This window comes from Onychomys torridus, chromosome 21 (assembly GCF_903995425.1).
Source record: "Onychomys torridus chromosome 21, mOncTor1.1, whole genome shotgun sequence".
Lineage (NCBI taxonomy): Eukaryota > Metazoa > Chordata > Mammalia > Rodentia > Cricetidae > Onychomys > Onychomys torridus.
This window is the reverse complement of record NC_050463.1, coordinates 1009774-1037458: the sequence shown is the minus strand read 5'-3', so window position 1 is coordinate 1037458 and position 27685 is coordinate 1009774. Positions and strand designations below refer to the sequence as shown.

Below are 27685 nucleotides of genomic sequence, written 5' to 3'. Positions count from 1 at the left end.
CCATTCAGTGTCCTCAGGTCCCCAGATTCCCAGCAGCATCTCCACAAGAAACAGTCCCTATACAGTGCTGAGACACTGGGGACCATGCTGCAGGTGTTGAGGGAGTATTGAAAAGAGGCTGGGGCTGGAGAGATGGCTCAGAGGTTAGAGCACTGGCTGTTCTTCCAGAGGTTCTGAGTTCAATTCCCAGCACCCACATGGTGGCTCACAACCATCTGTAATGAGATCTGGTGCCCTCTTCTGGCCTGCAGTCATACATGCTGTATCTTAAAATCTTAAAAAAAAAAAAAAAAAGAGAGAGAGGCTGGCCAGGCGGTGATGGCACTCAGCACTCGGGAGGCAGAGCCAGGCAGATCTCTGTGAGTTCGAGGCCAGCCTGGGCTACAGAGTGAGATCCAGGACAGGCTCCAAAACTACACGGAGAAACCCTGCCTCGAAAAACCCAAAAAAGAAAAAGAAGAGAGGCTGAGTCTGGGGTTCAGTGGGCAGCATGCTCTCCTGGAGTGCATACCTGTCAGCCCAGCACTCTGGAGGGGGAGGCAGAAGGATCAAGAGCTGGAGAGGTCATCTTCAGCTACATAGGGAATTAGAGGCTAGCCTGGGCTACGTGAGACTGTCTCCCAAAACTAAAGCAACATTAGAGAAGAAATAATCCTGTGGACTCTGGTGCCTGTGGAAAGGACACCAAAATAAGTCAAAGAGCAGCCCCTCCCACTCCTGAGGGCCCCGTGGGGACACGCCCCCTCCCGGGCCTCCAGGGCTGGCTTCTGGCCTCGCTGTGCCCTGCCCCCTGGGTCCCTCCTCCTCCTCGCATTGGATTTCCCAACGCTGTCCACCCTGCCTCCTCCACCAGGAAGTCCTCCTGTCTGCTTTGACTGGACCACAACCGTCAGGCCCAGAGAAGCCCAGTGCGCGCCCACGGCTGCAAGAAACCTAGAGCTGGGGACGCCTCACCTAACCCCACAAGCCACGCCTCCTCATCCCAGTTCCAGTTGGGGAAACTGAGGCAAAGAGGTGAGAAGCAAAAGGGGGTGCTGAATCCAGCCCCTGTGGTTCGGGAGTGAGCCTGGCCCTCCACCCCTTTCTTTCCTGCATAGTGGATCCCCCCACCTCCGACACGGAGGCTCTGAGCACATCCCAGGTCCACACGGGGCAGCAGACAGACAGGAGACAGCTTTTAAAGACTTCCCAGATTTATTAAGGTCACGTGGAGTAGGGGGCGGAGCTGTCGCCACTCCAGCGGGTGCGTGGGTGGTCTAGCTGGAGGAAAAACCTGGAAAGGGCCACCCCACTCCAGATTTTCCTGATAGAGCTTGCAGTCGCCCCAGGCTAGACTTCTGGGGCGCAGAAGGCAGCTCAGGGCTCTGCGCCCCGCGGCACCGTGTGAATCCACATACACGGACACCCGGGAGAGGAAGTCGGAAACTGGAGGGAGGCGCATTCCCTGATCGCGAAGGCGTCTACTCCATGAAGAACGCCATCGCAGATCAGGGCCGCCCGAGTCTCCCCGCGGTAGAAAGCGGGTCAACCCCATGCTGTCAGAGTCCCAGGGGGTGACCAGCAGGCGTTTAGTGGCTTCCGGTTGGATTCAGTCTTCGTGGGTCCAAAAGAGAGGCGACACACACAGGTGCCGAGTACAAAAGAGCGTCTGTCCTGTCGCTTCCCACAACCGTGCTTGCCAGGGGTAGAGACCAAGCGTCAGAATGGAACAGGCAGGCAGTGGGGCCACATTCACACCCCCGACTTTCTCCCTCATACCCCGGCGCCGCCCTCCAGCTCACCCGCCTGGGAACAAGGCCTTCCCATAGCCCAGGCATCCCCATCTCCGGGACATCCACTTCCTTCCCGAGCCCCGTCCCCGCGCCAGAGGTGCTGCATCCCGATACCGAACCGCGAGCTCCATCAGAGACTCCGCCCGCCCCGCCCAGGCCACGCCCACCATAGATTCCACCAAGGCTCCGCCCCGCCCCAGGCCACGCCCACCATAGGTTCCACCAAGGCTCCGCCCCGCCCCAGGCCCCGCCCACCATAGATTCCACCAAGGCTCCGCCCCGCCCCAGGCCCCGCCCACCATAGATTCCACCAAGGCTCCGCCCCACCCCCGCCCAGGCCACGCCCACCATAGGTTCCACCAAGGCTCCGCCACGCCCCAGGCCACGCCCCATCACAGGCCCCTCCGCCCCGCCCCAGGCCACGCCCACCATAGATTCCACCAAGGCTCCGCCCCGCCCAGGCCACGCCCCACCATAGATTCCACCAAGGCTCCCCGCCCCGGCCACGCCCACCATAGATTCCACCAAAGGTCCGCCCCGCCCCAGGCCCCGCCCACTATAGGCTCCACCAGGTTCCCCCGCCCAGGCCCCGCCCCGCCCAGGCCCCGCCCCCACGAGCTAGCGGTGCACTCGCGAAGCAAATGCCGCCCGCGCCCGCCGTGGCACCAGCGTGCACACGTTGAGTTCCCGGCACAGGAAGGTGACCACCGTGACGTTCAGCTCCTGCAGCACGCGTGGCGTGGGCGCACGGGTGCCCAGGCGGCCCCAGCCGAGGGCCAGGCACTGGGCGCCCCGGGACAGCGGCTGTCCTGCTGGGGCAGAGAGGCCACCGCCACCTTCTCGCCCAGGGAGGCTGGCCGGTTCGGCTGCAGAAAAGAGGAGGTGAGGCCGGCCTCGGACCCACCCGCCGCCCCGGGAGCCTAACATCTCCTTCGGGCACTGGGAGAGCAACCACTTCCGGCCGAGCACGGGGAGCAACAGACTGACAGGGCACTCTGCAGAACTTCAGAGCTCCCTTGGTGAACGGAGAGAGCCGCTGATTTGTACAGCAGGGGGAGAGTGAAGGTGTCAGGCGGTGAGGTACAGCCTGCGTTATATCCTGACCCCTTTAAGTAACCAAAACTTAGCCTCAACTGTAATCCTAGCCTCGGCCCTAACCCTAACCCCCGCCCCCAGTGCAGGAGGCCGGAAACACAGCTTGGGCGGAAGCTGAGACAGACCCCAGCCCCACACTATGACAGACAGCTCCAGGGTCCCAGCGTGGCACACAGGAGGTGCACCTTATGTGTCTTCTGCAGGAACGAATCCCCAGGCCTACCTGAACGAGCAGCGCGTCATTGAGACTCTCCTCAGGGTTGTGGTTGTTCTGGAAGATCTGACTGATGGTGAATTTCTGCTGCTTAGGCTCCTGGCTTTGCAGGTTGTGGGCACCCAGCACCACCGTCACCAGCTGCCAGGGGCTGCGGGCCGGGGCCGTGGAATTATGCTTGTCGCAGGGACCCAGGCCCTCTTACAGGCTACCCAGTGCTGCGCCCTGACCACGCCCCCAGCCCTCACTGAGGATTCTGGGCGGGGCTCCACCCTGACCACGCCCCCAGCCCTCACTGGGGTTCTGGGCGGGGCTCCGCCCTGACCACGCCCCCAACCCTCACTGGGGATTCTAGGCGGGGCTCCACCCTGACCACGCCCCCAGCCCTCACTGGGGATTCTGGGCGGGGCTCCACCTGGTCCACTGGCTGCTGTACTCACATGTCTTGCAGGCAGTGGGCAGCCGTCAGCACCATCAACGTGCCGCCACAGAAAATGCCTCCCAGGGTACCTGCTCAGCTGCAGGGATGCCACATAAGGCCGAGAATGGGACTGAGCCTTGCACCCACCCACAATCTTGGAGGCCTGGACTGGGCCTGGGAGAGGAAAGTGTCAGGTTTCCTGAAGGTTCCTGAGAGCCACAGTCTGTTCTATGGCCTCAGGGAGATCCGTGCCTGGGGAGGAGTTGGGGGGCCTGGCTTGAATCTATGGTTATTATTTTGTATTGAGACAGTGTCTCACTCTGCAGCCCAGGCTGGCCTCGAACTCACAGAGATCCGCCTGCCTCTGCCTCCCCAGTGCTGGGATTACAGGCATGTGCCACCACCGCCCAGCTTCTGTAACTCTGGATTCCTAGAAATCCCTCCCCTACAGTGAGGACCTAAGAAAAACCGGTCAAGGAGCTGAAAGCTGGGCTGCACTCAGTGGGCAGAGCGCTCTCTCAGTGTGCACAAAGCTGTGGGATCCATCTCCAGCACCACAGAAACCCAGCCCAGTGGCAGAAGCTTGCCTCCCTAGTCCTGGGAAGGTGAGACAAGAATGGGGATTTCAAAGTCATCATCGATAGGCTATAAAGTGAGTTTAAGGCCAGTCTGGCTGCATGAGACCCTGTCTGAAAAACAACCATAGAATGGAAGGGAAACTGAGTCGAAATGCCTAGGGCTCTCCTTCTTCATCTTTCCCCTCCCAAGCATTTACCCAGGGGGTGCCTTGGTCTTCCCAGCTCTGTCAGGAGGATGCTGGTTGAGGAACAGGGCCCCACTCACCACCAAAGACCAGGGCGAGCAGGAGGAAGGGACGGACCCGGCTGGGGGATCCATGCCTTCCGGCCATGGCCAGGCTCCTGGCCCCCTGCTTGCTGGGTCCCTTTTATAGCCCAGCTCTGTGAGGAGCCATTGAATGGTGGCTGAGGCCAGGCTGGGTGCCCCACTTCCTTCTTCCAGTTTGGGGGCCCAGGAGAGTTTGCAGTGAGGCAGGATGCAGGGGTCTCTCTGGAGGAATAGGAGACCAGCTGCCACCCATTGCATGCTGAGGGTCCTGGAAGAGGCCGTGAGTGACATCCACCAGGCTGTGACCCGATCCATTATTTCCTGTCTGGGCTTTATCTTGGGAGTTCATTATTTCTCCTTAATGTGGTAGTGTGTGTGTGTGTGTGTGTGTGTGTGTGTGTGTGTGTTCATTTGAAGCAGTCTCTCACGCATCCCAGGTTGGCCTTGAACTCACCATGTAGCCAAGGATGACCTTGAACTCCTGATCCTCCTGTCTCAGCCTCCTGTGTGCCGGGATGACAGGTGTGTACTTTCATACTGGGATAATTTCCTATTCTTCTCTCTCTCTTTTTCTTTCTTTCTTTAAGTAAGTTTAACTGTTTTCTGTTTGTTTCTCTCTATATATATAAATTTATTTTTCTTTTTTTGCACAGGCATATGTATAGAGGCCTGATCGACACAAGATATTTTCCTCACCTTATGTACCGAGGCAGGGGCTCTCCCTATGGTTTCAGTCAGACTAGCTTGCTGGTTGTGGGGGTAGGGGGTCCCTGTCTTCGCCTGGTCCTCCTCCCACACACACACTTGGAAATATGAGCAGGCTGCCTCACTGTAGGGCTTTTCATCTGGTGTGTGCGTGGGGAGGGGGTGCCATGGTGCAGGTTCTGGGGACCAGAACTCCAGCCCCGGCCACAAGCACTTCACCCCCTGAACCATCTCCTAGCCCTCTTCCCATCCACTCCCCTTTATTAAATCCCAGGCTAACCCAGAACTCATGGCAATCCTCCTGCCTCCACTTCCCACGTGCTGGGATCGCAGGCCAAATTTATTATAAGATAGTCTAAACCCATAGAACGCTGGATGCAGCTAATGGTGTGTTTGCCTAGCATGTGTAGTGAACTGAGGTCATAGGGTTTGGCGGCAAGCGCCTTTCCCACTGAGCCATCTCAGTGGCCCATAAATAAAGAAGTGAATTAATTAAATTAAGTTAAAAGAATAAACCACACGGAGAGGAAGAAACCACAGATCTGGCAGACTGGGGAGAAAAAAAGGAAGGGTTGTGTGGTTTTATTTTGAAACGCAGCCTGGCTGGCAGAGGTCGAGGGCTTCTGGGACTTGCCTCTCTGTTCCCAGACCTCTTACACAACACAGAGGCTGGAATGACCCCGCGCCAAGCGTTGCTTCAGAGCAATGGCACCCTCTGCAGCTCCTCCGGGGTCTCTACCCGCTTGGGCTCAGGACCTGGAGCCGCCACCTTCTGCTCTTCAGGGAGAAGGCTGGGTGACCCTCCAGCTGGTTCTGTCTCATGCCAGGCTCAGGAGCCACACATGTCCTGGTGAGGGCTGAGTGGACCTCTGAGATCTGTCTATTCTATTCTCTGACCATTTTGAGACAGGGTCTCACTCATGTAGACCAGGCTGGCCCCGAACTCACAGAGAGATGCTTGCCTCTGCCTCCTGAGTGCTGGGGTTAGGGCTTATGGGCTCGGGTCCTCCTGTTTCAGCCTCCAGGGTGTAGGAATTACAGCAGAGGTTTAAGGTGTTACACCCAGCCACCTGCCCCTGCTCTTAAGCCACCCATGGCTCCCCAGTCCCTGACTGACATTATGACCGACTCCTCAGCTAGGCCATAGGTCCACCAGGGGCCGCCTTCCCCATCTCCACGTGGAGATCCCACTCTGGAAGACCCAACATACCCCTCCCCGACTCCTGCCCTGCAGGCCACAGCTTCCTCCTTCTCCCCAGCCGTCAGTTGGAGGTCTGCTTTCAACACTAGAATTCCGCAAAGGTCACCCCAGCTCCTCCCCTACTGCCAGGGAAACTGAGGCCCAGGGCTTGTCTAGGTTTCTGCCCCCTCTTTGAGCTTCTCCCCCCTCGGCCCCTGAAGCTGGGACAGCGCCACAACTGAATGAGACTTACCTGTGCCCTGTGACCCAGGAACTGTGGCCAAGGGCTGCCCCCAGGGCATTCATCCATCCCGTTCCCTGGACAGTGGTGGATTGTGATGCCCTTGACCCTGCGTGGACCTCCTTTACCATCTTCTCTATCTTTTATATCATTGTTTGCCTTTTCTGAAACAAGAACTGACCTGGAACTCACTCTGTAGCCCAGGCTGGCCTTGAACTCAGAGAGCTGCCTGCCTCTGCCTCCGGAGTGCCGGCATTAAAAGTGTGTGTTACTTCATTTGTTTGTTTTTGAGACAAAGTCTGACTCGAAGTCCAGGCTGACCTAAGACTATATAGCCCAGGCTAGCCTGGAACTCACAACAATCCTGCTTCTTCTTCCTGAGTGTGGGAATGACAGGCTTGGACCACCACACCACACCAAAAAAAAAATTTTTTTTTTTGAGATAGGGTCTATCTCTGCAGCCCAGGATATACTGAAGCTCGAAGCAATTCTCCTGCCTCATCTGCCCAAGAGTGGCACACCACCATGCTGGCATGACGGGCTTAGTACAGGGCATCCCTGAGGGGCGGGAGCATTTGCTGTGTGTGGCCACCAGGCCTGGAGAGCTTGCTGTTTCCACAAGGAAACTCTGAAAGTGTGGGTTGAGGTTGAGTCTGAGAAAACAGGAGTCCGTTTGGCAGGGGGGTGCAGGAGCAGGGAGTGGGGAGGGCTGTGTGGGAGCAGAGCAGGGTGCATACAGTAGGTGCTCCATGGGTGCAGCCCTCCATGCCCCACCCCATTCAATGAGCCTCGGACTTATTTTCCTTTTCTTATGTTTTGCCTGTGGGATGGTGGGATGCCTGTAATTCAGGTGCCCTTTGAGCTGTCCACTTTAGTTTGGTTTTGGTTTTTGTTTTTTTTTTTTTTTGGTTTGGTTTTTTTGCTTGTTTTGGATTTTGTTTTTTGTTTTGTTTGTTTTTGTTTTTTGGTTTTTGGTTTTGAGACAGGGTTTTTCTGTGCAGCCCTGGCTGACTTGGATCTCACTCTGTAGCCCAGGCTGGCCTCGAACTCACAGAGATCCACCTGCCTCTGCTTCCCAGTGCTGGGATTACAGACGTGCGCCACCACCGCCCGGCCTAATTTTGTTTTTTGAAACAGAGTCTTAAGATGTAGCGCTGGCTGGCCCGGAACTCATGGAATCCCTCTGCCTCTGTCCCACAAGTGGCTGAGATTACAGATGTACAGAGCCACCCCCAGTTTTACCTTGTGTTTGGAGACAGTCTCTTGGGCTTGCTGATGAGGTGAGAATCGGGGATCATCCACGCTGTGCTGGGGTTAGATATGACACTACGGCTGTTTTTTTATGTGGGCGCTGGGGATTCAAATGTCCTCATGCTTGTAACACAACCACTTTACAGACTGAGACTCCCCAGCCGCCTCCCCGACCCCCTTCTTTTCAGACAAGGTCTTACTGTGTATCCGGGGGTCACAAGTGTCTGTGAAAGGCCTGGTATACAGTAAGCACTCAGCAGATAGCTTACTCACTATACCAATAGAATGATTTCCTAGCTTCTCTGGGCCTCAGTTTGCCCATCTGGGATGGGGTGGGGTCAACCAGTGGCTACCTTACAGGGCTGTCTCGGCAGAGCGGGAAACGTTTGCAAACAGCAAGCGCTGCGTAAGTGCACATTATAACCATTTATCCTCAAGGCACTAGCTGTGAGGGGTCTGGAGGGTGAGGCGGACCTGCAGGTTGGACAGAGGAGAGGGGGGCGGGGACGAGGGCGAGAGGAGGAGGGGAGGGCAACCCCTCCATCCCAGTGTCTTTGTCTCTTCTCGCTCAGGCGCCCAGGGACCTCACCATGGAAACCGACTCCAGCGAGCCGCGGGCACGGAAGACGTGGGGGCCAAGGACTCGGCGACCGTGAGAAGCGGGGAGACGACTGGGGGCCGCGGGACCTCGCCCTCCCCACACTCCCCGCACATCCCTGAGTCCCCCAGACTGATCGTGCGCGCTCAAGGCGCACAGAGGGCGCGCGCAAGGGGCAAGGTAGGGACCCGGATCGCCATCCCCGGCGGGGCCGGAGACCCTGGGACCCGCAGAACCGGAGGCGGAGGCGCCCGAGCCGGGGGCGGGGCCGGGGCGGGGCCCGAGCGGTGCGCCCGGCGAGCAGACAAAGAGCCCGCGCCCCGCGCCCCGCGCCCGGGCCTCGCGTCCCTCCCACGCGGGGGCCCTGGCTTTGTGTCCGCGCTCTGCAGCGGACTCCGCCCTCCCTGCAGTCGCCAGGTGAGCGAGCCGCGTGCGCGCGCGGGGGCTCCGGCAACCCCCTTCCCCAAGCACCCCTTCTCCGCTCCAGCCTCAGTTTCCAGAACCACCTTGCCCAGCCCTTGTGTCCCACTTGCGGACTCTCTCTGCGCACCTCCTGGTCTCCAGCGCGCCTTTGTCCCCCTGCAGCCTCGGCCTACAGCGCCCGCGTCATCATGATTGCTATGAAGGAGAAGAATAAAACGCCGAAGGACAGCATGACGCTCTTGCCTTGCTTTTATTTCGTGGAGGTGAGTGGGGGGCCAGGAAGATAGGGCTTCGTGGCGTGGAGCTGCCGAGACAATCCCCTCCACGCTGCGGGGACAGGAGCCTGCACCGCGGAACCAGGGCACCTGGAGCTGGGATGGGGATAGGGCTGGGTCCAAGGACCAGGGCTCTGCAGATCGAGTAGGAGTTCCAGAGGCTCAGAAGGGTTCTTTGGACTGTGGAAACAGACCAGGGCAATGCTAGGATGGTGGGTTTTCTTTTAAGCACGTGCGTGAGAGGCTGGATCGTCGGGGCTGGAAATTGGGGCATTGGTGGTGAACAAGGCCCAGCTAGTGAGGGTGGGTGCTGGGCGCTTGGCCCTACAGCACCTTGGGCGCATCTGAGCCCTCTTTTGCTAATGGCATGGCTGTGTTCCCCCACCCCCACCCCCAGGCCGCAGCTACCCAAGGCTAGCCAGCTGTGGTGGAGAACTGAGGGGGTCTAAAAATAGAAGACAATAAATGCATTCCCTTGGTGCATACTAAGTGTGGAGGACGGCGTTCTCCTCTGAATGACGGATTGTGGTGGGGTACAGGAGCGACCAGCCAGGCAGAGTCCCACAAGCCCAGGCCAGACTGGAGCCCACCCTCGCCCCCAGAGCGGGTCCCTCCCCAGCAGGTGACCCAGTGTGGTGTGGGCCGCAGAGCAATTGGGGGAATCTTAAGTCCAAGATGGCATTGAAATGTGCCGATAGATTAGCCCGGCCCAAGGCTCTGCCCGGCCCTGCAGCTGTCTCACCAGAATCCTTGAAATCCTTCCAGAAATTGCTTACAGCCATGTTTGTCTCATTTAAAATTATTTTCATGAATGCCTTTAATGTTAGCAGTAGAATCCAGGGCCTGGACCTTATCAGACCTGGGCTCCGCCCCTGACCACGCCCCCAGCCCCTCACTGGGGGATTCTAGGCGGGGCTCCACCCTGACCACGCCCCCAGCCCTCGCTGGGGATTCTAGGCGGGGCTCCGCCCCTGGCCACGCCCCCAGCCCTCACTGGGGATTCTGGGCGGGGCTCCATCACTGGGCCTCAGCCCCAGTTCAGACTTTCCCGGTGTAGCCCAGGCTGGATTGGGACTTGTATTCCAGGGTCAAGCTTCTGTCTTCTGTCGCTGCCTCCCGATGCTGGGATGACAGGCACAGAGCAGCACTCACCCCGGCAGCAGGAGGACGGACGGCATGAGTCTTCCTTCTTTACTTTGACAGGGCCCCTCACTGGGCTGGAAGCTTGCTGGGTTACCGTGTCTTCACCCCGCCATACCCAAGCTACAGGCACCCCCAACTGTGCCCACCTTGCTATGTGGTGCTGGGAACTTGAACTCGGATATCCTCTTTTATTTTTGTGGGGGGGGTTTTCGAGACAGGGTCTCACTGTGCAACCCTGGCTGTCCTGGATCTCACTCTGTAGACCAGGCTGGCCTCGAACTCACAGAGATCCGCCTGCCTCTGCCTCCCGAGTGCTGGGATTAAAGGTGCGCGCCATCACCGCCTGGCTCAGATTTCCTCTTAATTTATTATTTTAAGGTTTTCCTTTTCAACACAAGGTCTTTTTTTTTTTTTTTTTTAAGGTTTTAAAATATTTATTTAGTGTGTGCGTGTGTGCTGTGGCTAGAGTGTGGAGGTCGGAGGACAGCATTCAGTTACTCACTTCCACCATGTGGGTCCAGGGATTTCGATCACACTCAAGTGCTTATACTTAGCACCATTTCATGCTCAGCCATCTTGAGGGCCTATACAAGTCCTTCTTTATCCAGGGAGGACTGGGCTGAGCAACGCCCACAAGGTGCCCTGGCCCTTCTCCATACAGTGTAGTACTCCACCGCGCGCACACCGGGACTCTAACTTATTCCTGACCCTTTATTTTCACACAGAGCTGCATTGCTCAGTCCGGTGGCGGGGACAGGTTGAGGAGCCCTAGGAGAATAGACGTTGGGAAAGGGGTAGTTTCGTTTTGTTTCTTTTGGGACTGTTTTTCTTTAAATAGCCCAGGTTGATTCAGACTCAGAGCCATTCTCCTGCCGCAGCCTGCCAAGTGCCCGGGCGGCAGGTGTGCGCCACCATTGCAGGCAGAGGGGAGTGCAGCATTTCACACGCCTTGCTGTTTGCCCACACTGGCACCAGCACCCCGTGTGAGCAGCAGATCTCCGCCAAAGCGTGGGCCCCAGGCTGTCTTCACTCGGCTGTCGCTTCATTTTCAATGCAGAGGCTTGTCGCCTTCTGTTGGCCATGGCGCCAACAAACCCTATAAATGGAAAATCGCATGTGGAGAAGGGCATTGATGGGCTGACAGGGCAGCTGTGGTGAGGCTACAACCTGACTCCTGTCCCGGGACCCGCACAGTGCAGAGCCAGGACTGTATTTCCTCACCCACAAATAAAGATGAGTAAAAGGGGGTGGGGACTTAGCTCAGTGGTAGAGCATTTGCCTAGCAAGCGCAAGGCCCTGGGTTCGAGCCTCAGCTCCGGAAAAAAAAAAAAAAAAGACGAGTAGAAGAAAGAGAGCGGCTGCACGCCTGTAATCCCAGCACTCGGGAGGCCGAGGCAGGCGGGTCTCTGTGAGTTCGAGACCAGCCTGGTCTACAGAGGGAGTCCTGGGTCTCAGAAAGAGAGGAAGGGAGGGAGGAGGGGAGAGGGGATTTATTCCCTCACCTGACACAGGCTGGCCACAGACCGACGCCCGCCTAGTTGGGGTATCACCTGTACGAGTTGCTTTAAAATGATGGGGCACACTCCTCGTGTAACCCGCTGAACACTGAAAGGCAGCACAGTCCTGAACGGACCTGTGTGTGGCCAGCACCATTATACACCGAGATGTGGCAGGCTCTCTTGGCCACCAGCCAGCTCCCAAATGATGGCATGGAGACTTAATATTAGTCGGGAAAGCTCGGCCTAGGTTTAGGCTTGTCCCACCAGCTCTTATAACTTAATTTAACCTGTTCCTCTTCATCGTGTTGTGCCTCTGGCTTTTTGCCTTTCTTTCCTTCTGTATGTTCTACTTTTCCTGCTTCGTGTGTGTGTGTCTGTCTGTCTGGTGGCTGCCTGGCTGGCTGGCCCGGGGTGTGTCCCTCTCCTCCTTCCTCATTCTCTCCTCCTGTTTATTCTCGATGCCGGCCAGCCCTGCCTGTGCCTCCACTGCCCAGCTCTTGGCCGTTCAGCTTTGTCTTAGCCCAGTCAGGTGTCTTAGGCAGGCAAGGCTGTGAAACAGCAACACAGCTTTACCTAGTTAAAGAAATGCAGCATCAACAAATACATCTTTACACTGAGATATCATGGTCTCAGGTAGCCCAGGCTGGCCCTGGCTTCTCTATGCAGCTGAAGCTGGCCTTGAATTCCTGGTCCTTCTGCTTCCCACTCCTCAGTGCTGAGACTTCCTACCCAGCACTTTACCACCAAGACCCAAGGCCAATATTTATGGATTTGCTGAAGCAGGGTTTCAGTATGTAGCCCTGACTGAAGCACCTCTGTGCACCTCCACCGCCCTGTCCTGCCGATGTAATTTTTATTTATGTTTATGGCTGTTTGCTGTGAGCACTACGTGCATGCAGAAGCCTGTGGAGGCCGGAAGAGGACACAGAAGCCCCTCCTGGAACTAGAGTTACAGAATGTTGTGAGCTGTCCTGTGGGTGCTGGGAATTGAACCCTGATCCTCTGGAAAAGGAGGCAGCCCTCTTAACCATTGCCCCATCTCTCCAGCCCTTGGCTTTCACACACACATATTTGTTGTTGTTTCTTTCTTTCTTTTGAAAGGGTTTCTCTGTGCAGCCCTGGCTGTCCTGAAACTCGCTCTGTAGACCAGGCTGGCCTCGAACTCACAGAGATCTGCCTGCCTTTGCCTCCCGAGGGCTGGGATTAAAGGTGTGCGCCACCACTGCCCAGCCCTATTCCTTCCTTTTTTACAGCTGGGGAAACTGAGGTACACAGCTGCCCCCAGGCAGACGTCACTCATTTCATTCATCTGCCTCAGACCTCTTGTACAGTAGATCAATAAATGTCCTTAGCTTGAGAGCATCTGCCCACACCTGTCACCCAGCACTCTGGAGGTGAAGGCAGGGATCAGGAGTTCAGGGATATCCCCAGCTACATGGTGAGTTTGAGGTCAGCCTGGGACATGAGATGCTACTTAAGTGAATAAATAAATTGGATGTTCCTTTTGTTAGTCCCGCCCCCTCAGCCCACTCTCCGAGGTACCTTCAATGACAGTTATCCCCCTGCCTGAGCCCCAAGGGCTCCCTGTTCTTTGGAAGGGAGTATGACACTGGTATCATACTCCAGGTGGTGAGGACATCTGCCTGGTTAGTACAGAGACCCAGGCGTGAAGAAGGGGCCTCAGCACCAGCCACACACTGGGCACCATTGGAGTCTGCATAGTGAATGGGTGGTGGGGAACGGACAGGAACTAGGGAAGCAGCTCTGGGGAAGGCTAGCAAGGACTGATTAAGGCTGGGCAGGCGGATCTCTGTGAGTTCGAGGCCAGCCTGGGCTACAGAGCATGATCTAGGACAGGAACCAAAACTACACAAAGAAACCCTGTCTCAAAAAGACCAAAAAGGAGAGAGAGAGAGAGAGAGAGAGAGAGAGAGAGAGAGAGAGAGAGAGAGAAGAAATGGGTGTGTGAATCTGTGTGCCATGCTATGGCTATGGTAGGTTGGTCAGTGACCCAGACCACCATCTGCCTCCCTCCCCAAAGCTGCCTATTGTGGCGTCCTCCATTGTGTCCCTATACTTCCTGGAGCTGACCGACCTGTTCAAGCCGGCCAAGGTGGGCTTCCAGTGCTATGACCGCTCGCTGTCCATGCCCTACGTGGAGACAAACGAGGAGCTGATCCCACTGCTCATGCTGCTGAGTCTGGCCTTCGCGGCTCCTGCGGCCTCCGTGAGTAGCCTGTGCCAGGGCCCCAGGTGCTTGAGTCCCTCACTGTGACCCCGCCTGACCTGCCTGTTCCTGGGGGGGCACAGATCATGGTCGGCGAAGGCATGGTCTACTGCCTGCAGTCCCGGCTGTGGGGCCGCAGCCCAGGGGGCACAGAGGGCAGCATCAATGCGGGCGGCTGCAACTTCAATTCCTTCCTCAGGCGCACAGTGCGCTTTGTAGGTGAGTGTCTGTGGGGCTCCCTGATCCTGACTTAATGTCCATTCATTGGGGGGTGGTTTATGGAGTGGACAGGCTTTTGGGGGAACACCCCTCCCCCCCTGCTCCCTTCCCCTGGCCTGGCCCTCTCGCCCTCAGGTGTGCACGTGTTTGGCCTGTGTGCCACGGCTCTGGTGACGGACGTCATCCAGCTGGCCACCGGCTACCACACGCCTTTCTTCCTAACCGTCTGCAAACCCAATTACACTCTGCTGGGCACTTCCTGTGAGGCAAACCCTTACATCACGCAGGACATCTGTTCTGGCCATGACACTCATGCCATCCTGTCGGCACGGTGAGCTGGGCAGGGGGCCTGTCACTGTCCCTACTCTAGTGACCTTGGGGAAGCAGGCTGCTGCGCCGGCCGGCCGGCAGGGCTGACACCGTGCCTCTTGCAGGAAGACCTTCCCGTCTCAGCACGCCACTCTGTCTGCCTTCGCCGCTGTCTACGTCTCGGTGAGTGACGGCCTAATGCTGTACCCTGTGCCATCTGTGGGCAGTAGCTACAACTTGACCCTGCCTCCCTGTTGGCTCAGATGTACTTCAACTCAGTCATCTCGGACACCACAAAGCTGCTGAAGCCCATCCTTGTGTTCGCTTTCGCCATTGCTGCTGGTGTCTGTGGCCTCACACAGATCACCCAGTACCGAAGCCATCCCGTGGATGTCTATGCTGGCTTTCTTATTGGTGCTGGGATCGCTGCCTACCTGGTGAGGGTGGGGGCTGACAAGGAGGAGGTCTGGGGGAGGAGGAGGCTGCATGGCAAGGGTTTCCAGTAGTGGCCTGGGGTCTGAGGGAAGAAGCCTTCTCCCACTGGTTCTGCACGCTCCCATCAGCCATAGAATGCTGGTGCCTCCCTGTGGCCTGCAGGCACTGCCCCTGTTGGATAGCAGGCCTCACGGGAGTCCTTACCATCCCTAGGCCTGCCATGCGGTGGGCAACTTCCAGGCACCAACGGCAGAGAAGGTGCCTATGCCAGCTCCTGCCAAGGACGCCCTGCGAGCACTGACGCAGCGGGGCCACGAGTCCATGTATCAGCAGAACAAGGCTGTGAGCACAGATGAGCTGGGCCCTCCAGGGAGGCTAGAGGGTGTGCCGCGGCCTGTGGCTCGGGAGAAGACATCTCTTGGCAGCCTGAAGCGAGCCAGTGTGGATGTGGACCTGCTGGCCCCACGCAGCCCCATGGGCAAGGAGGGTATGGTCACCTTCAGCAACACACTGCCCCGTGTCAACACGCCCTCGCTGGATGACCCCGCGCGGCGTCACATGACCATCCACGTGCCCCTCGATGCCTCCCGTTCCAAGCAGCTCATCAGTGAGTGGAAGCAGAAATCACTGGAGGGTCGCGGCTTAGGACTGCCCGATGAGGGCAGCCCTGTGCACCTGCGGGCCCCGGCAGAGCCCATGGCAGAGGAGGAGGAGGAGGAGGAAGAGGAGGAGGAAGAGGAGGAGGAGGAAGAGGAGGAGGAGGAAGGACCCGTACCACCTTCACTCTACCCCACTGTCCAGGCTCGGCCAGGGCTGGGGCCCCGCGTCATCCTGCCTCCAAGGCCAGGGCCCCAACCGCTTGTGCACATCCCAGAGGAAGGCATGCAGGCTGGAGCTGGGCTGTCGCCCAAGAGCAGCAGCTCGTCAGTGCGGGCTAAGTGGCTGTCAATGGCTGAGAAGGGCGGGGCCCCAGGGGCTGCGGCTCCCTCACAGCCTCGGGTGGCCAACCCACCTAGGCTACTGCAGGTCATCGCCATGTCCAAGGCGGCAGGGGGCCCCAAGGCTGAGACAGCCTCATCATCCAGTGCCAGCTCAGACTCTTCACAGTACCGTTCCCCGTCAGACCGGGACTCGGCCAGCATCGTCACAATCGACGCTCACGCACCCCACCACCCTGTCGTGCACCTGTCTGCTGGCAGCACACCCTGGGAGTGGAAAGCCAAAGTGGTGGAGGGTGATGGCTCCTACGAGCTGGGGGACCTGGCGCGAGGCTTCCGGAGCGGCTGCCAACAGCCGGGCATGGGCCCGGGGTCTCCAGTCAGTGATGTGGACCAGGAGGAACCCCGGTTTGGAGCTGTGGCGACCGTCAACCTGGCCACTGGGGAGGGTCTGCCCCCACCAGGTGCAAGTGACGGGGCCCTGGGCGCAGGCAGCCGTGAATCCACCCTAAGGCGCCAGATGGGTGGGCTGGGGGAACGGGACGTGGAGGCCGAGGCAGAAATTTACTACAGGAGGATGCAGGTCCGCAGGTGCCAGGACTAAGGCTGGCAGGCCAATGGGGTGGAGGGCTGGGAGCATCTGCAGCGCCAATAAAAGGTTGACTATGACAATACCCTGTGCTCTGAATGGTCCTTTCTGCTCTCAGTGAACCAACCACACCCAGATCCCATGCCAAGCCCTCCAGCCCCCAATGCCCAATGACAGGCAGAGGCGCAAGACACAGGCATTTATTGAGTCCAGGCCCAGCCCGGCCGTACCTCTACAGCTCAGAATGAAGGGCTCAGGGAAGGCACAGGTTAGAAAATTGCTTTAATGGAAAACTCCCCCAACACACCATCTTGGGCGGGGTGCAATGTAGCCAGGGTTGGCCCCGGGACAATACTGAGCCTGTAGTTGTTACCAAAATATACATCTGTCACCATAAAAAAAACTGCTGCGCCGCCTCAGCCCCACAGGTATAAAAATCATAAATATTTACACTCTTGACGCTCCTTCACAGAACCAAGGTCCAGGGAACCCCTCCCATAGAGACAGGCTAGGCACAATGGGGGCATCTGGGAGGGGCGTTAAGGCCTAGAGGTCAGCCCCTCACCCAAGCCTAGTCAGAGGCGGGCAGAAAAGAAAACTTTGGTCCAAAATTTGAAGGCAGGAGCCCACTGGTCTGAGCTGTTCACCCCAGGCAGAGGCAGCACTGGCCTGGGCCCCACCTGCAAGTTGGTCACCGAGAAGGAGGGGACGAGCGCAGGGACATGGAAGCTTAGAGTACACACATACCATCGTATCATTGCTATAAAAGTTACGTAAAACTATATCTCTTGCATATAAATGGAAAAAGATTCGGGTATTTGGTCAAGTGGAAATATTGCTAGGCACAGGTGTCTGTGACCACACAGAATAGAGTACAAAGGTCACATGAGGCTCGGCAGCTAAGGATGGCCTGGGCCCCCTGGGCTGGCCAGGGACATGGGAGAATCATGTCACTTGATTATAAGGGTGGGGGCGGTGGCCCCAGCTCCTGCACGGTATAGGGCGTCTGTGGTGCAGGCCGCCTGGCTCACCTGCAGCTCTAGAGACAGACTGGTGGCCTGAGAGGATGGGTGTGCGGCCACAAGGCGGGCTGGTTTTGTAAGGCACGAGAAAGCGGCTGTGTTCGGGGCACAGCTGTGGCCTCACGCCTGGGCCCCTCAAGGCATGGTGCTGGGCCTGACTGAGCCTGTGGCCCAAGCCATTTCCTGCCACAACAAGGTGGACTAGATTTAATTTTTTTAAAAACAGGTAAACTGATCTCTCTTTAAAAAAATAAAATCTCTGGTCTGGAAGGTCACTTCATCAGCTGCTTCTTAAAGTGGCTTTCTGGAATGGCGGAAGCTGTCGCAGGCCCTCGGGCGTCTAGATGGTGGACTTTGAGAAGGACACACGCAGGTGGTGGTTCTCGCCCAGGTCATGGTTGTGCAGCTCAATCAGCGCCTGCACCGCCTCCTCCACGGAGCCCATCTGGATCAGTGCCATCTTGCGGTCCTTCCTGCAGGGGTGGGGTGCGGGGTGGTCAGAGGAGCTGGGGCAGGGCAGGGCAAGGGCGGAGGGCAGAGGGCAGAGGGCAGGACTATACTCACTGGAAGAACTTGAAGCCCTTGACCACACCACCGTTGCTGGAGAAGAGGCTCTTGAGGTCGTCCTCCGACACGGAGGGCCTACGGAGAGACGGGAGGCATCTGGCTGGGGCCCCCACACCCCGGGGCCCGGGAGAGGGGGACACACAGCAGGCACAGGGACTGGGAGCCCTTGAGGGCTCACAAACATCTGATGAACTCACGGGATATTAGAAAGGTGGAGAGTGGCTGAGGGCGGGAAGATGTTTTGGAAGTTCTTGGAGCCTGGCTTCTTGAAGCGATGCAGCGGTGAGCTCCCGTAGTCCTTGGTCAAGCCCTGGTCCTCCTGTCCCTCACGAGGCAGCTGCACACTCTGGTGCTTGGACAGTGTGATGCGCACTGACTTCCCATGCAGCTTGTGCCCATTCAGGTGGCTCATGGCTGGGCAAAGGGCGTGGAAAAAAAAAAAAAAAACCCCACATGAGCCGCAGGGCCCCGTGCCCCCTTGCCTCCCTTCCCAGGTAGTCAAAGCCAGTGCACACCCCTGCCCTCAGTGGCTCTCACCCAGCTGGGCCTGGCTGCCATCCGCCATCTGTACAAGCGCATTTTCCTTCTTGTTGAAGAGAATCTTCACTCGCTGCACATCACCATAGACGCCTTTGAAACCCAGGGCAGAGTCTGAGATGCCTGGCCTCCTCACCTCTCCCACCACCCACTGCCCACCCCTCGGACCCTAAGCTCCCGGCAGGCCAGGTTTGTTTAGTGGGCGGGGGAGCCCGTGTCTCACAGCCCCAAGGCCTGCTAACGGTTACTGCGCTTGGCAGTCTCGGGACTCCAGACAGCTGTCAGAACAGCCACGTACACATGCTACTGACACGCTTAGCTCTGGAAGCATGCAGGGTGGTAACCATGCGTGTCTACTCAGTACAATCCGCAAACCGGAAACAAACCACGGACCGAGGCAGAAGGCCAAACACAAACTCAATAGTACATCGCAGGGTGTAAAATAACCAAATAAACGAAACCAAGGTAATAAAAGTGAGAATAACATACCGAAGAGAATAAAGAGGCTTTGGGGTGTGACTCTCTTTAGAGACAGCAGAGGAAGGCAGCAGGGGACAGGGAGAGGGAGAGGTCAAAGGGGCGAGTGCCAATCGTCCACGAGGAAGACAGTCCCCGCAGGCGAGCAGGTTCATGATGATGAAGTTGTCAGGATGTTAATATTCAAGGGCAGGTTGGTTTCCGGAGAGCGGGTTTGAGAGGGGAGTTTGTTTTTATTGATTTATGTTTTGTTTGTTTCAAGCAACAACAGGAAGCAGAAGAACCGTGCAGTCAGTTGGCAAAGAAATTCCGGATCAGGCAAGAAAAAAAATTGGGAGGGGAGGGGAGGAAAGAAAAAAGTAGCAAAACACAGGTCAGTAAATACGTAGGAAAATGAGGCAGTGTTCCTTCCACACACACTCTCGCGCGCGCGCACACTCGCTTGCACACGCTCACGCACGTGAGGAGAGGCACTGCAGGCAGGCTCAAGGACGAGGGCCAGCACTGTGGCCGAGACTAAGGCAAGGAGCGGAGCCTGTTAGCTCCCAGGGGGCGGACGTGGAGCTCAGAACAGTGCTGCAGTGGACTGGCTGGAACGGGCCGGCCTGGAGAGCCACAGGAGCCGTAGAGAGCAGCCCAAGGCGGCTCGGCCATGCACAGCCCCAGTCCTGGAAAAGCAATCCTGAGCCTCAAGGGCCACCTGGGCTCTATCTACTGAGCTCCAGTCAGAGACAAGCTGGCTGGCACTGGCCTGAGCCACCTCCCGCTTCTAGCAGGCACTCCCAGGCCTCCTTGCTGTGCCCCAAATTAACTCAGACTGTCTTGTGCAGCAAGGAAAACACCCCGGCTGAGCACTGAGGGCCTGAGGGCCGGGGTGTGAACGGAGCTGAGAGGAAAACAGAAAACCTCAGAGTGGCTGGGAAGGAGCAGAGGCCAACAGCAGCAGACAGAGGGGCAGCACGCCTGTGCCCATGGCGCCTGGGACACCCAGAGCCCCTGCCTGCCATCCAATGTGCCCACCAGGACCTGTCTGTGGTCAGTCAGCACCCCACCACTATTCTAGGGACAGGCAGAGCAAGCAGAGCAACACCCACATACCTCAGGGTTCAGGTTGCTGACCAGCAGGACGGAATTCCCGGCACCTGCCAGGCCTGGGATAGCAATACGGCCAGCTGCAGCAGCCGCAGCAGCAGAAGGTATGGCCAGGGGGGCCAGCGCTCCATGGACGTTAGGAACAGAGAGGCCTGCAGGGAAAGAAGGTAGTGTGGATGTGAGCCTGGACGGCTGTGCCAAGAGGGAGCAGGCACACAGCCTCTTCTTGCACACAGCCACAAGGTGTCGCCTGGCTATGGCCTGCACAAGAGGCCACACACACCGCCTGACACCATGGCCAGTCTGGGTGTGTTCAGACTGCATGCGCCCGACAGCACAAAAGCTCTGATCGACATGGGCCCTCTGCAAGCAGGGCCTGCCAGACACGCCCGCTGTGCACGCATGCGGCGCCCATTCCTCCATGCAGGCTCGGGCGGCACGCGGAGGCTGAGGCCCATGCTCCTCAGCCCTGGAGGCCACTTGCTTACCAGGCCATTAAATTCAATCTACTAGGGACACTGCGTCCTCGTCCTCGCCCAAGGTGCTTGAAGGGAACCAGACCAAAGACTGAGTGATTAGTGGCTTGCTGCTAACGCCATCACAGGGCACCTGGCCCAGCCTTGCCTGAAACTACCCTGCCCTAGCTGCCTGTGGATGCTGCCAGAGGCCCCTTCCCCTCTCCCCGGAAGGGGGCCCAGACCTGACACTTGGGGCCAGAGGCCTCCCGGTCTATGGGCAGCTATGGGGCTGTGTGGGCATGCAGGCGCCGGGGTCAGGATGAGCGTGAATACCTGCGGCCTGAGGGATGGCAAAGGTGGGAGGGAACCCGGCTCCTGCATACGGAGAGGCTGACATTATGCCGGGCGCACCTAGAAACAAACAGACACTAATCACTGCACCTCACCTCACGGCTGGGCCGGACACGGCCAGGATGCCGGGGAGCCTGACAGAACTAGGTGGCCTGTCCCACCCTGCTGACTTGGTACATCTCGGCACAGCATCTTACCAAAGGCTGCGGCCATGGTCTGGTCCAGCGAAGGCTGGCTGTCCCCAGAGGGCAGGTCGGGCCGAGTGTAGTCTCTGCTCTTGTCGTTGTTGTATTTCACGTTGAGGCTGGTGAGCTTGGAGAAGTCGATGCGCAGTGTGCAGCAGGCGTTGTAGATGTTCTGGCCATCCAGCGACTATGGGGAGACAGAGGTGAGCGCGGGCCAGGCACAGGGTTGCCCACCCCAGAAGTCCTACTCACCAGCTTGGCATGCTGGGCGCTCACAGGGTCAGCATATTGCAGCAGCGCCTGGAACTGGTTATTCTTGGTGAATGTGATGATCTTCAGGACTGTGCCAAACTTAGAGAAGATCTACAACAGGAATGTGTGCATGAGCTGCAGCTGTGTGTGGGTAGATGGGGACCCACCCAGCCGGGGCAGGGCATGCACCCACCCACCTGGTGCAGTACGTCCAGGGTCACTGGGTAGAAGAGGTTCTCCACAATGATCCTGAGCACTGGGCTCTGGCCCGCCATTGCCATTCCCGCATCCACAGCAGCAGCAGAGGCTGCCAAGGCCAGGTTTCCGGACTGCACAGAGTTTACGGCCTGCAGGGCTGCCTGGGCACGCTGTGGAGGAACCATCATGAGCTATGACCCAGGGCTGAGGCAAGGAGAGCCAGGCCGCCCGCCCGCCCCCCAGCCCGCCCTGCAGACGCACTGCCTGGTTGGGTGAGCTGTCAGTTTTGAGCTCCTTGTGGTTGGAGAACTGGATGTAGATGGGCTGTCCACGCAGCACAGGTGCCACTGATGTGTAGTAGTTGACCATGGTGTTGGCGGCCTCCTCTGTGTTCATTTCAATGAAGGCCTGGTTCTTCCCCTTCAGCATAAGGAGGTTGGTGACCTTCCCAAAGGGCAGCCCCAGAGAGATGACCTCGCCCTCAGTGACGTCACTGGGCAGCTTGCGCACGTGGATGACTCTGGAAGGGACCCCTGCGCTCCTGTTGTCCCCTTTGAACTTCTTGCTGTCATTTCCATTAGCTGGAAAAGGGACAGGGCACATCTGGGAGACGGCAAGACCTCTCCTACCCCCTCAAGCCAAGCCAGGCTTCCCTAGGGCACAAGCACTCCTTGATAGAGAAAAGTACCACCTGGGCATCTCACCTGCTGAGGCCGAGCTGCTCATGATGAAGGGGCCGTTGCTGACACACGTGGAGAAGAGCTCGTCGGATCCCCGCTGAGAAGAGACAGATGGACCCTCAGCTCCATCTGATCTATCCCTTTCCTACCTTTCCATTTCATTTCAAGCAGCCCCCAGGACTTCACACTGCCCCATGCCTGCCTATGCTTCTGGGCTCACTACTAGCAGCGGCCTTCACTGGTCACTGGGGCCCTGTGCCAGCAGCCATGTGGGAGGGCCCCGCCTGGCGGGTCGTCTGCCCAGAGTGCACAGCTGCCAGCCTCGCGGTACCCTCCTGGCAGAGCTGCTGGCAGCTTCCGGAGACACAAAGCCCAGCCCTGCTGCCCTGGCCACACTCCAGGACAAGGGACTGTGGCTGTACCTGGTAAGGACCATCCAGTGATGGAAGCCACTCACTAGGGAACCCCCAAGCTGACCCCTCAGTGGGGGACCCCTTCTTACCAGAAGCAAGAAAGAAGCAATTTGTTTGCTGATTAGTTTGGCTGAACCATCCCGAGAACCATAGGAGGCCTAGACTCAGGACAACAAGAACCCGCCTGCCATCCAGAGTGAGCTGAGCCTCAGACCAGAGCACCCTCCCTAGGGTGGAGCTCCCTGGCTATCTATTCTTAGCTGAACACCCAGGGACTCTGGACCACCACCTTGTCCATGTCTTGTTTCATCCCCACTCAACAAGGAGCAGCCTATCTCCTCGGGAAACCTCCCCACCGGCCAGTCTAGCATTATCAAGGGCACTGGCCTTCATCTTCCAACACACTTAGACTGACCCTGAGAGTGAAGACCCAGGGCACTGTGAGCAAACAGGTTTAGAGACCAGAAGCCAGCACCCGCCAAGCTCACCCTTCTCTCTTGGGAGAAAGGGGAACCAAGGCCCTCATGACCTGCACCCACTTGCATCAGAAATGTGGCCACACTAATGTCTTAGGAGCAAGGGCTGCAGAGGGACTTGGACCTGCCCAGCCTGGGAGGCAAGACCCTGACATGCAAAGCCCAGAAGCTCATTCATATCCACGTCTGAGCTGCAGGAAGTCACTTCCTGTTGGCAGCCAGTGGCCCATGAGGTCCCTCAGGCTGACCCTAGTGGGAGGGTGGCTTCCGTCTGGACTGGGCGGGAGGAGCAGTACTTCCTGCAGCTCTGTTCCTGGCAGCCTGCCGAGCCGTAAGTCTCCCCACAGAGGCTCAGGAGCCCATGACTGTCGGAGGAAACTCCAGCCACCTGGACCAATAGCCCCAAGCTGCTAGGCAGACAAAGGCACGTGAGAACACAGCTCAGGGAAGCCACTGGTCAGCCTAGCCTTCCCGAATGCTTGCCATGGTGACGGTCCAATCCAGTCAGTCCAAAGCAAGGCAGGCCTGGTCTTTCTCCACCCAGAGCTCCCTGCTCCTGACTTGTCCAGTATGCCCTCTGTGGCTAGCTGGAATTAAGTATTGTGCAGACAAGTAGCCACGAGGCAGTCCAGGTTAACAGCACCCTCACCCAGACATAGCCTGCCACCTGCAGGCCTGTACTTTAAGAGGGCCTCCTCCCTCCCCCGCCTCTGAACACACACAGGTTTATCTGAAGGAAGATCAGCGGGCAGGTGGAGACGGCGTCCACTCAGTAAAGAATGAAACTAGTCCAGACAGCAGCCTGGTAGCAAATCAGGTGGCAGTGGCCGAGGCGGCCCTCAGGGACTCTCCTGCAGGCCCTTTTGAGGGAGGAAACGACTGCCACCTACTGCAGTTTAACAGGCAAGTCTCGAGAGCCAACACAGCAAGACCAGTCCCGACGCACAGAGCTGTGGTGTCAAGGGGCAGGCCCCACCCTCCAAGAGGGCCAGTGGAGGCAGCTAGATTATGCTGTTGTCTCCCCAGCTACTTGGGAAACTGAGGTGGGGGTCATCTGAGCCAAGGGTTGAGACCTGCCTGGCCAGCAGACTCAGCAGACAAGACTGCCAATCTTCACCCCAGAACATGCCACAGACTTCCAAACCGAACCCACGCGGGCAATGTCAACTCAGTGCCCAAATGCCCGGAACACTTCTTAGATGAAGGCAGAAGAGCCACCAGTCACAGAAAAGGGTCCTAGGCCCCCATCACTGGTCTTTGCAGACTGGACCAGCGTCTACCACCCTGCAGCAGGCCATCTAGCTTTGACTACAGCAGGGCTGGGTTGCAGTGCCAAGCAAGAGACACCTACCTTTGTACCGACTGCTATGTCTGGGACGATGCTGTGGAGAGAAAGGGAGATGTCAGCACTGGGGCCGGCCGGCAGCGGCTCGAAGGAAGGGCAGGGAAGTGAACCACCCATCGAATCTCAACTTGAAAGGTGGCCACCACTGTCCCCAGAGCCCTCCCTCCTTCCACGCAGGACCCTGGTTCCGTCTTTCAACACTAGATCTAGAGGTCCACTTTCTACAAAGTCTATAGTGATCTGGGTCCACGACTCGACTCCCGGGAAAAGCAGGTAAAGGCAGTAGCCAAGGACAGTGCTTCCTGAGTGGGGGCAGGGAGCCCAGGGCCAGGCTGCTGGTGGCAAAGTGGCCCTGTTACCATTTACAAACCAACAGAGCTGCCTGGATACACCCTAGGTTACTGATCAACCCCAGCCCCTCGTGACTGCACTCTGCGCCTCACCTGCTGCACCTAGCCTGCTTAGCAGGCAGCAGCAAGCCCGCCATGGCTGGCCGGGTTCCCAAGGGACTCCCAGGAGTCCTGCCTAGGGAAGTGGTGGCTGGGTAGTGTGCGACACTGACCCTTGGTGGGCACCTCTCTGCTTTATCTCATGTCTTCCAAAATCCCGGGACAGTCTCTCTACAAAGCCCTGGCTGACCTGGAACTCACTGCGACCTGCCTGTGTCGGCCAGGATTAAAGGTGCACACCACCACGCCCGGCTCAAAGATTCTTAGTAGGCTGGAGCAGGGGGCCTGCAACGGGTTCACGTTCAAGGACCGAGGCCCGGCCTGCGTACTTTATAGGACCCATCCTTAAAGGAGGGTCGTGGGTCACAGCACTGGGAAGGCCCAGGGGGGAGCACCAGGATAAGGAGGAGGTCAGCCTGTCTCCAAAAACCCAGACGAGTTTCACGAAAAACGTCGGCGATTACCGGCGCACGCCTTTAATCCCGGCTCTCGGGGGGAGGCAGAGGCGGGCGGATCTCCGAGTTTGAGCCAGCCCGGGCTACGGGGAGACCCTGTCTCCAAAACAAACGCCAAACTACAAACAAAAAGTTGCCGAGCGGAGCGGCACCTCCCGGAAGCGAGCGGGAGGCCGGATGCCAGGCCGGCGCCCGCCCCGAGCCCATCGCCCCTCGGCCGGGGCTCTCCGCCGGCGTCCCCCACCCACCCCACCCCGCCGCCCGGCACCTCCCCTCCCCACCGGCGGGCCGGGCGCGCGCCCTCGGTGGAGGCCCACGCGCGCGCGCGCGCACGCGCCCCGGGGCGCGCGCCCTCACCACGCACGCACGCGCGCGCGGCGCCGCACGGGGAGCGCGAAGGCACACTCCCCGGGCCCGCGGGGCGCCGGCCCCCGCTGGAGGACGGGGAGCGGGAAGGGCCGCCGCGCCGGCCCCCTTCGCCGGGGGGGAGCGCGCGCGCGCACGCCGAGGGCGGGGAGGGGGCGCCGGGCTGCTCCGGGGGAGCGCGCGGGCGCCGGAAGTGCGCCGAGCGGGAGGGCTGAGGGGACACGGGGCACGGGTGCGGCCGCCCCAAGCCGGCCGGGTTCCTCGCCGGCCTCAGACGCCGGGGGTTCCGAGCGCGCCATGCGGACGGAGGCCGCGCACGCGCGCCGCAGCGGCTGGCGGGGCCGGCGGGGGCCGAGCCGACCCCGGGAGCGGCAGCGAAGCCTGGGGTGCGGAGCTGAGAGGGGCGGGCGGGGGGCGCGGCACGACTCACCCGTCCATGGCACACAGAGCAGACCCGCGGGGGACGGAGCGGAGGCGCAGGAATAGCAGGAACCGACCCAACGGCTCCGAGTTATAGACTCACAAGATGGCGGAGACGCCCGCACACGTCCCCCGCGCGCGCTGCTCATTGGCTCCCGCCGCGGCCTGTGGGCGTGGCGAGCCCTTCCTGCCCCCGCCAACGCCTCCCATTGGCCAGGGATCTACCTCGAGGGCGAAACCCAGACAGACAGCAGACGGCTGTTGGCCGAAACTTCCGTCAGTCAAGGCGGAAGACGGAAGCTACCTGTGGGGGAGGGGGAGGGCGTGAATGAGCAGGAGAACGTGAGAGCGTCTGAGCCAATGAGGGAGCCTGCGGCCGGCCTGGTGGGAAGCCATCTTGAGAGTGGGTACGTGGCGAGTCGGATGCAGAGAAGCGTGCTAGCGGGAGGCTGCCGCCATGTTGCAAGCGGGCAATGGAAGCCGTTGGCCTTCAACGTGAGGGCGAAGCGAGGGGCGTCGCCATCTTGAAACCGGGCAGTCACCGCTTTACCGCCCCGACGCGCTTGTGGTCACGTGACCAAAACTTGGCCTTCGAGCCGAGGTTCTCCTAGCCCGCCGAGCAGGGAGGCGGGGGCCACGTGCTTCGCGGGCGCAGCCCCGGCCTGGTTGTGCGCCCTTCCTTCCCGTCTTTTGTCCGCCTCCACGCAGCCGAGCGCCACCTCTAGTGCAGAAATGGGGAAACTGATAGAACGGGCCGCAGTGTAGCCGGCTCCGCCCGGAGTTGGGGGACCGAGGCCACAGAGTCCAGCTGGAGGGGCGGAGCCGCAGGGGTGGGCGCCGCGGGCAGATGCCGGCAGAGGAGATACAAAAACAAAAAAGATGTCTTAGGCTAGGACCGGGGATGGGCTCAATGGGTTGAGAGCTCACTAGCATTCAGGAAGCCCCAAGGTCCATCCCCAGCACCATATAAACCTGCACTGTGGTGTACACCTGTCTGTCACTCTGGTACCTGGGATGTGGAGACAGGGGCATCAGGAGTTTAAGCTCATCCTGGACTATATCGTGAACTTGAGGCCAGCCTGGACTGTTGGGGACCCTATCTCAAAACCAAAACAAGCCGGGTGGTGGTGGCGCACGCCTTTAATCCCAGCACTCAGGAAGCAGAGCCAGGCGGATCTCTGTGAGTTTGAGGCCAGCCTGGTCTCCAAAGCAAGTTCCAGGAAAGGCACAAAGCTACACAGAGAAACCCTGTCTCGAAAAACCAAAACCAACCAAACAAACAAACAAAGCACATCCTTTACACTTGCTAATTATAAAAACGAAGGTCTAGCAGCCACAGAGGCCCACAGAGGGATAGTCCCCAAAAATTCACCCTGGAACTATCAGCTCTCCAGGTCGCCTGATGCTCCCTACCCATGATCCTACAACCAGGAGGCAGGGAATGGCAGGCTGGATCATTTCCAGCCTGGCTCAGGTTTACTGTCTTATCTAGACATCTCCCTTTTAATCAATTCTGCAAGGCCTCAGAGGCAAGCCTGCGGACGGGGCCGTTGCTATCCCCG

General features: G+C 58.7%; 3 protein-coding genes across 6 annotated transcripts; 1 reads left to right on the top strand and 2 right to left on the bottom strand.

The window, feature by feature from the left end:
* Window positions 1-1190: 1190 nt before the first annotated feature.
* Window positions 1191-4412, bottom strand: LOC118571396 (myeloblastin-like). Its single transcript, XM_036170369.1, is given in 7 exon segments — window positions 1191-1503; window positions 2403-2575; window positions 2578-2638; window positions 3091-3232; window positions 3522-3574; window positions 3576-3676; window positions 4346-4412. Coding segments are annotated over 7 exon segments (744 nt in total). The 3' UTR covers window positions 1191-1356.
* Window positions 4413-7683: 3271 nt separating this feature from the next.
* Window positions 7684-16465, top strand: Plppr3 (phospholipid phosphatase related 3). Of its 3 annotated transcripts, XM_036170366.1 has the most exons (9): window positions 7703-7754; window positions 8298-8503; window positions 8909-9009; window positions 13705-13890; window positions 13974-14109; window positions 14245-14440; window positions 14544-14601; window positions 14682-14855; window positions 15067-16465. In XM_036170366.1, exons 3-9 carry the CDS (start codon window positions 8935-8937, stop codon window positions 16393-16395), a joined length of 2154 nt encoding a protein of 717 aa, XP_036026259.1. In that variant the 5' UTR covers window positions 7703-7754; window positions 8298-8503; window positions 8909-8934; the 3' UTR covers window positions 16396-16465. The 3 variants fall into 3 exon arrangements, with proteins under 3 accessions (XP_036026258.1, XP_036026259.1, XP_036026257.1); XM_036170365.1 differs by having other exon boundaries at window positions 7684-7754; window positions 8298-9009; XM_036170364.1 differs by lacking the exons at window positions 7703-7754; window positions 8298-8503 and adding an exon at window positions 8510-8740.
* Window positions 16466-16566: 101 nt separating this feature from the next.
* Ptbp1 (polypyrimidine tract binding protein 1) lies at window positions 16567-26422 on the bottom strand. 2 transcript variants are annotated; one of them, XM_036170367.1, is made up of 14 exons: window positions 26134-26422; window positions 24440-24470; window positions 22224-22296; window positions 21781-22100; window positions 21519-21689; window positions 21322-21432; window positions 21082-21256; window positions 20867-20944; window positions 20082-20227; window positions 18996-19029; window positions 18507-18599; window positions 18167-18383; window positions 17967-18044; window positions 16567-17875 (listed from the first exon to the last, which is right to left on the bottom strand). In XM_036170367.1, exons 1-14 carry the CDS (start codon window positions 26139-26141, stop codon window positions 17743-17745), a joined length of 1668 nt encoding a protein of 555 aa, XP_036026260.1. In that variant the 5' UTR covers window positions 26142-26422; the 3' UTR covers window positions 16567-17742. The 2 variants fall into 2 exon arrangements, with proteins under 2 accessions (XP_036026260.1, XP_036026261.1); XM_036170368.1 differs by lacking the exon at window positions 20867-20944.
* Window positions 26423-27685: the final 1263 nt, after the last annotated feature.